Source organism: Gossypium arboreum, chromosome 2, assembly GCF_025698485.1.
Source record: "Gossypium arboreum isolate Shixiya-1 chromosome 2, ASM2569848v2, whole genome shotgun sequence".
Taxonomy (NCBI): Eukaryota; Viridiplantae; Streptophyta; class Magnoliopsida; order Malvales; family Malvaceae; genus Gossypium; species Gossypium arboreum.
Window position 1 is genome coordinate 68,304,017 of NC_069071.1, and position 8,537 is coordinate 68,312,553.

At 34.5% G+C, this 8,537-nt stretch overlaps 1 protein-coding gene across 1 annotated transcript; it reads left to right on the plus strand.

The window, feature by feature from the left end:
• The first annotated feature begins 3,439 nt into the window (after positions 1-3,439).
• On the plus strand, positions 3,440-8,537 carry LOC108460570 (beta-glucuronosyltransferase GlcAT14A-like). The gene is made up of 4 exons (XM_017760105.2): positions 3,440-5,023; positions 7,191-7,266; positions 7,358-7,473; positions 7,591-8,537. The coding sequence occupies exons 1-4, from the start codon at positions 4,540-4,542 to the stop codon at positions 8,103-8,105; spliced, it is 1,191 nt and encodes a 396-aa protein (XP_017615594.1). The 5' UTR covers positions 3,440-4,539; the 3' UTR covers positions 8,106-8,537.

Sequence of the window (8,537 nt, forward strand, 5' to 3'; positions counted from 1 at the left end):
CGTAAGAACTATGAATAAGAATGTTCTTTCTAAAGGGGGAATGCTTGTGGGAAGGGGATATGTATTAAACTAAATGCTATCTCTGTAAAAGCAAAACTATGAATAAGAATGTTGCTTCTTTTTCTGTTTATATGCTTAAGTCATTTAATTTATGGCATAGTAGGCTCAGACATGTCACTTTACGTATATTAATTAACTTATAGCACATTTCTTCGTATCGTAATAATTATAATTATAAATGTGAAACATGTGTTGAGGTAAAATTAACAAAGGTAAAAAATCACTTGATCTAATACATGGCAATGCTTGTAAAGCTTGTTTAAATGAAAGGAAGGAATAAATATTTTTATTACCTTTATTGCTATATATATTTGCTTAAAAGTAAAGATGAAGAGAATTTTATTCACTATAAGCAAGGAAGTTAAAAACCAACTTAATAAAAAGATTAAGTAATCATGGTGGTGGATATGTTGAATCATTTGAATACTATACACAACATGACATTATTCATGAAGTAACACCATCATATTGTCCTCAAATAGAGTAGTCGAGCAGAAAAATCGGACTCTAAAGGAAAAGATGAATGCACTACTAAAAAGCTCTGGGTTATCACATGAAATGTGGGAGGGGGTTGCGTTTCTATGAGTTAAATAAGGTGCCCTACAAGAAAAGGGACAAGACACTATATGAGTTGTGGAAATGTGGAAAACTATCCTACAACCACTTGAAAGTGTGGGGGTGTCTTACTAGTGTAACGTATAATGGTAAGTCGAGACATATGCGTCATCGACACAATACCGTTAAACAATAGATCTCAAACGAAGTTATCTCTATTGATTTTGTAAAATCAAAAGATAACATTACGGATCCGATAACTAAAGGCTTAAAACGAGATCATGTTGTTAAAACATTAAAATGAATGTGACTAAAGCCCATGAAAATAAAAGGCGCTATGTGAAGGAAAACCCTAGCTAGTTGACTAGAGATCCCAAGATCTAGGTTCAAAGGGACAACCTAATTTCATAGACCTTGTGAGGTCACTGTGGCTGTACTTATCCTAAGTCCGTTCCTATGATGTAAATAGTGACTAAAAATGAGATAGGTTAAGCAATGCTTTTAATGACCATTGTGTGTTTCGGTGAGTCGAACAACATAAGTCACCTATGTGAGAGTGAAGTGGGGCCGCTTCAAGGAGACTATTAGGGCATAGTTCTCTCAAACTCTTGCAGAACCAGGAGATGTTCACGGCTATATGAACATACCCATGGGAACTAAAACCTTGCCTGGGAGGTAGTTTTGTGAGGTATATCATCATTTACACAAAATGCAGAATAGTTCAAGGACATCACGTCTACTGGTAAGCTAGTAAAGTAAATATACTTTCACAATGGAAGGTTCAAAGGTGGATACCTATCCTATGCAAGTATCGATCATAGATTCTATCACCACATCGAGTCAATATTTTTCGATAAAACTATCAATTTTCATTCATGTGGGGGATTGCTGGAAAAATTACATTTTATGGGAACTTTGAGGCATATTCTTAATAGGTAAAGGTGGAGAGTTGAATCATAAAATTATGGTTTCTTATTCTACTCCATGAAACCTTTACAACGATATATCATATGCTCAAAATGGTTGAGTGATAAATGAGAAATTGATGCTCAAAGTAAGCTACTTGGAAATATTTGTTGAGGAAAAGAAAAGATTAGATCCCACATTAGTTAAATACCAAGTGTGAGATGTGTTTATATATAAGAACCCTCTTGAAGGGTGATTGAATGACTAAGCTTAGAACCTTGCTTATCGCGCAGGGAGGTATAAGTCCAAATCTGACAAGGTTGGGGCACACCTGCACGATGTGGGCGATGCAAAATGTCTGACCCGAAATGGGCCTGTGGATATTTTAGCTCGACATGAAATTATTTCTCCTTAGTAGACATAATTTGTTTATATAAGGACATTATCTTATTTTATTTGATTCCAATCAATCAAATTGATTGGTTAGCTCCTTTAATAGCAGATTTTATAGATATTTCTAAATTTCCACCATACTAAGTGCCTAAGGCTAAGAGTTCTTTGAATTCTTTGCTCAATTTCCACTCTTTCACACCGATTTTCTGTTACTCTCCAAACTCTTCTTTTCTTCTCTGAATTTTTCAAACGTTCTAGTGATAGAAAAATGCAAGGTTTGTTCGTTGATCGCTACAGAGGTGTTATTGCTTTGATCTTTGTGTTGTTGTATCCTAGGAGACTTTCAACCAACGTTTCTCCAAGTACTGTAGGAACGGCCGAATCTGTCTTAAGGAAACTGTGTTTCACAGGCCTCAATGTTTAGTAAAATCTCTTTTCTTCCTTTTATTTCAATTTTTGTTACTATTTTGATTGTTTTTCGTATTTGACAAATTAAATATAAATAATTTTATTTGATTTGATTTTATATGTGTTTATTTATATTTAATTATTTTGTTAGCTAACGTGTTTTGTCCAACAAAACAAACTCCCAAAAGTCAAAACTACTCAAAACAGTGTAGTGACATGGATCTGAGACACTTTTTGTGGCACAAGTCCCAAATTGTGCCGATACAAGTCCTTAAAACTATATCAAATTGCTCTTTGTTTGACTTGTGATACCATTGAAGCGAAAAGTCCAATGTCTTTTTCCAGATCGATACCTTTGTCGATTTTGGTCCGATTGATTTAACCAATTGATCCGATGCAATTTAAGCTTTTATGATTTTTAAAATAAATTTTATAAGCTTATATCAATTTTAATATTTTTTATAATTTTAAGAATTCTAATACATTTTTATAATATATTATTATTTTAAATATGTTTTATTAACTTTATAATTTTTATAATTATTAGAATTTATTAAGAAATTTATAACTTTTTATAATATTTATAAGTTAATTTTATAATTTTTATAAGTTTATATAATTTTAATAATTTTTCTTAATATTTTAAAATTTTATTTTTTAATATTTTCTATGGGTAAAATATTAGATTAATAAGAAATTGTCACGTATTATTATTTAATTGATTCGTTAATTTATTTTAAGTAGTTCATGAAGAAAACAATTAGTGAATGAGCTTAATTGATTATTTTAATTAATCACATAGATTTAATTAAGTGCAAATTTAATACAATAATTTAATTCAATTTTTTTGTATTTTCTTAAAGGGCTTCTTTTGTTGTCATGTAAGCCTAATAATAACAAATAAATAAAATAAAAATCAAATAAAATTTAAAAAGACTTCATAAAGATGTAAGAAAGCAGAGGGGTTAAAGGAGCAATTAATTTGCTCAAAATTTCTGAAATAAGGACTAAAATAAAAGGTAATGGAAACTAACAGGGACTCATATTGGAAATAGACCTTGCGACGACCCCTCACTGCAACATATAGATACGCGGAGGGACTTTCACGAAAATTCCCATTAACTCAAAAAAAAAAAAAAACTGAAAACTAACTCTTCTTTTTTTCATCCCAGAAAAGCGTTTTAACTCCTTTGTTTTGCTGCCAGTTCTCTGCTCCTCTGTCTGTTTAGTTTCCGGCAACGCTGGCCGCCGGAGAACCCAACGGTTCTCCAGTCTCCGACGGTGGGCATGGTGGCCGAACAAGAATGTTTGATTTTTCTTTTTTTAAAACATTTTCTTCATATTATTTTTTCTGTTTCCTCTGTTTCTGTTTGCTGTCTATCTCCGGCGAGGCTCCGCCGCCGGAGACCCAAAAGTCTCCTGTTACAGGCAGCGGGCCATCGTGGCCGGTAAATAAAACCCTCCTTTTTAAAAAAAAAAGTTCACATTTCCTTTTCTCTACATTTAAAAGAAAACGAAAGAACACAAGTTTTTACTCTTTTAAGAGCTTTTGCTTTCGGAAAATGGAAGGATTTCTCCTTTCTCTGTTTTTGGCTTCTCGATTCGGTGGAATAGCTTAACCATAATTGAAGGTGGAGAATCTGATGGTGCCAACACATACAAAGATAGTCAAGTCTGCAAATGCTCACTGTGCAAGAATTCCAGAGGTGGTTCCACATCACATTCACGATCGACTGTTTTAGGGAACACATTCTGTTTCCGACTCCTCTTCCCTCCGGCCTCCACACAGTAGAACTAAGGTTATTATTTTTTATTTTAACGGTTTTTCCGATTCCAGGCTCATGCTGGCTTTATATTTTCCGGTTCAATGTATATAATTGAACCGTCGGTCCAACCGGTTTCAACAGTTACTACTTTTAGATACAAGAAAACAACAAAATGCTTTAATAATTTTTATTGACATCAGAGAGAGAGAGAGAATTCGAGAGGGAAAAAAGAGGGAGAAACTTTACTGTCTGACCTAAATTTTATTATAATCGACTATGGTGTTAAGTCTTCTGAAATCAAAGATCCCCAAATACCCATTTCCTGAAACATTTCAAAATCCATATTCGATTCGGGTTTCCTCCTTTGATCATCAATAAATCCATATGCTGAAGAAACTTCAATCATTAAATCAAAAGCTACAGTTTTTGAGGAGCTTAAAACACTAGGGTTATGGGAGCTGAAAAGAAATGGCTTTTCACTCTCTTTTTGACAACAATTTTCTCCATTCTCCTCCTCTTACTTTACTCGATCTCTGTTTTCAGCTCCCCTAGACTTTTCCCTTCTCAAGTCCAACATGGTCTTCATTCTCCACCAGCTTTTGCTTACTATTTATTTGGTGGAAAAGGTGATAAGGATCGGATCTTTAGGCTACTACTTGCTGTCTATCATCCCAGGAATCGATATTTGCTGCAACTTGGTGCTGACGCTTCCGATGAGGAAAGGTATAGGTTGGTTTTGGCTTTGAAATCTGTGCCTGCTATTAGGAGCTTTGAAAATGTGGATGTTATAGGGAAGCCTGATAGGTTTTCTTCTATGGGTTCTACACATATTGCTGCCACGTTGCATGCTGCTGCTATGTTGATGAAGCTTGATCGTGGCTGGGATTGGTTTATTGCTTTGAGTGCTTTGGACTATCCCTTGGTTACTCAAGATGGTAAGCAGTTTCAGTTCGTTTATTTGTTTTTTTTGGATTTATATTATTTTTTTTATGGAGTAGCTATGACAATTGAGGCTTTGATTTGGAGAAATGTTTAATTTTGGATTTACATGTTCTTGATTTAGTTGGAATCACTTGGTATTTGATTGAATTTGCTTTGGTTGGTATAGAATATGTGGTTTAATAAGAAATGGACCTAAGATTTTCTGCTTAAGGTGTTCTTTATGATCAATTGGATTGGTTGAAGATTTTGTGTTGGATGTTTTCTGGGGAATTTGTGTAATCAGTATGAATAGTTTACCTCAATCAAAAGGTTTTCTTTGAGTTGGTCGCTTGCATTCTGCGAAAATTTGGTTCAATGTTTCCAATCTTAGAATTTTACCCACTGTCTAAAAATTTGGATATGATTCAGAAATGTTGTACACTATCAAAGGAAAATTATTGATTTTGATAGTGTTTCTAACTAGTTTCTTGTTCTATTCAAGTTATCATGATTGCAAGAATTCATTTTTGGCTTGTCAAGTTATTATTTTACTTAAAATGTAGGCTTTCTTTCTGACTAAAGAAAGATTTCTAGGTGAAAGCAAACTAGCAATCTACATTTTGAGGCGATTTTGACATTGCCAAAATGAAACTTTGGAAGCTATCAACGAGATAAGAACTGTTAACATAGTTTATTGTAAGACATATCTGGTCCTGAGAACAGATTAGATCAAAAGCATCTAGTGTTTTGCCTACCTCTATGACACAAAGATTCTCTTGAAGCTGATTTATGAGTGTTTTGATCTGATCTATATTGATGATTCATGAGGTTTCAGTCCTACACTTTCCTTTTTGGGTCTAAATCTGCAAAGTTTTGCTAAAACTTTTAGCTTAGTGAAGGGATCTGCCTGTTGGAATATTTCTTACTCTGATAGAGCAGTGGTTGGCTTATTTTTTGGCTGGTCCAGCATTTCTAATGTTTCTATTTCGAGGTCTGATTTAGGGATGGCCAGACTTTGTTGTTGGCGCACCGATTCTACAATTATTGATTGTTTACGTATGAATTTAAATCCTTAAGCTATTACACTTTGGTATTTAGACAGAAGGCCATTTTCCTCGCACCAATACAAACAGAGTGCATAGAATATTTTATCATTTGCTTTTCCTGTTGAAAATAAGTAATGTATTTTCTTCTACAGAAACCATTCTAGCTATAGACTGTATCTGTTTTTTGTTAATGGCCTACTTAAATGTGCGAACAGAGGTTAACACTCTTAAAGTAAGCTAAATTTATCTTCAGAAAAAGAAATAAAAAAAGTTAGTATACTGATACTGATTTTATTGCTAGATGCTCTGCATCTGAAGTTTATGCTACTGTCTGACTTATTATCAATTATTAAATGATTGATTGGTTGTTAAGTGTTACAAGGTTTTTATATGAGTATGTATGTGTGTGTATATATATGTGGTGAGACAAATTCTCATAATGAACTAATGAATATATATATTTATATATTTATGTGCAAATATGTTTATGGAGCTGAAAGTGCTTGAGTTCTGATGCTCTTTACTTATTTTATTATGCTTGGGTGCAGAGTCTGGACAAAGTAACACTTTTGCAACTAGGGAACTCAGGTTTATAATGCAGTTATTTATTATACCACTTTTTGCTTAAAGTTTAATATTTTTCTAAATACTTAAGAACAATCACATCGAAACCGATTTTCTGAAACATTAATTTAAACTTGAATTAGTTTCTGCTTATTGTCTTTAGGGTACATTGAAAATCTTGGATTGATTTTCTTCTACAGAGAAGCTTTAGACTGAATGCAATGGAAAATCCTAAAACTATTTCCCAATGCTACTAGGCTATAAGTCCCCTATCCCATAGCCTCCTACTATATGTTTCTCTCAGGGTCAATATAAAATACCTATAAAGGAATCAAGGTGCCCACTGACACATGCGCCATTGGTGCTTCAGTGTCATATTGGAAAAAAATCTCAGATGTCCCCCTCTATCTTTCCCGCATTTCTTTTTCACAGTATCAATGGTGGGAGTTTCTCTTGCTTGCGTGCTATGCCTATTTGTCCCTCATCATGCTACTTTCCATTTTCATCTGTGCTTTTTGTTGTTCTTAATTGTATCTAACTTTTTCTTTTTTGATTGTGTTTGTTATCTCAGATTTGTCCCACGTGTTCTCCTCTGTTAGGAGGGACCTCAATTTCATTGATCATACTAGTGACCTTGGGTGGAAAGAGTAGGCAAAACCTTTTTTATGAGATCTATAGATCCTTCTGCTGCACATTCATGATTAAATCTAAATCATATTTTTTTCTGATTTTATGCAGAGATCAACGGGTCCTGCCTATTGTGGTTGACCCAGGGATTTACCTAGCTAGGAGGACTAAAATTTTTCATGCTACGCAGAAACGACTAATGCCTGATGCTTTTAAAGTGTTCACAGGCAAAGTCTATATAATCCATATTATTGCTTTACATTTCATGAAAATTATATATATATACATATACATCTTTTCTTTGGAGATGCTACAGTTATTAACAGTTTGGTATTGAGTTGCAGGTTCGCCATGGGTTGTCTTAAGCAGATCCTTTCTGGAATTTTGCCTTTTCGGGTGGGATAATCTACCTCGGACCCTTCTGATGTATTTTAACAATGTTATGTTATCCGAAGAAAGCTATTTTCATTCTGTCATTTGCAATTCACCGGAGTTCAAGAACACTACTATAAACGGTGATTTAAGATATATGATCTGGGACAGTCCTCCGAAGACAGAACCCCACTTTATCAACGATTCTGATTATGATCAAATGGCTCAAAGTGGAGCAGCATTTGCAAGACAGTTTCAGAAAGATGATCCTGTGTTGGACATGATTGATGAAAAGATCCTCAAGTGTGGGCGAAACCGAGCTGTCCCAGGGGCATGGTGCACTGGCCGGCGAAGCTGGTGGGTAGATCCTTGCTCACAATGGGGTGATGTTAATGTCTTGAAGCCTGGACCACAGGCAAAGAAGTTAGAGGAAACTATACTAAACCTTCTTGATGACTGGAATTCGCAGTCCAATCAGTGCATATGAAGGGGTGTGAAGTGCGAGCTAAAAAGTGAATATATCAGAGACTCGGTACATTGATCCTGCATCCAAATTTCATGAAAGGTTCGAAAGAATACCCATCAGATGAGAGACATTATTTGGTCGACGCCTTTGGCTTCAGGGTTCATATTCAATGGTAAGACCAGAATGAGTAAGAGAAACTCCCTCTCGAGCTGCCATTTGCATGCTGTTATTATATGTTGTACCCACCCTTCACGTTGACGTTGAAAGACAAAATCATTCATTAAAATCTCGTGTTATATTGCACCCATGGTTCTCTCTCTCATACCAGCAATAGGACGATTTTATGGCTACAAAGTGTAGATCAACTTAGAAAACAAGGTGAGAAAAGCCTGTTTAACACTATTTATCATTGAACTAATTATTCAGTAGAATGTTTTTTTCTTTCTGATAAAA

Bases quoted from the DNA above. Each gene is read 5' to 3' on its own strand.
- LOC108460570 (XM_017760105.2), top strand. From the start codon at position 4,540: ATGGGAGCTGAAAAGAAATGGCTTTTCACTCTCTTTTTGACAACAATT. The intron at 5,024-7,190 runs GTAAGCAGTTTC...TTGTTATCTCAG, and splicing joins TCCCTTGGTTACTCAAGATG to ATTTGTCCCACGTGTTCTCC. The intron at 7,474-7,590 runs GCAAAGTCTATA...ATTGAGTTGCAG, and splicing joins TGCTTTTAAAGTGTTCACAG to GTTCGCCATGGGTTGTCTTA.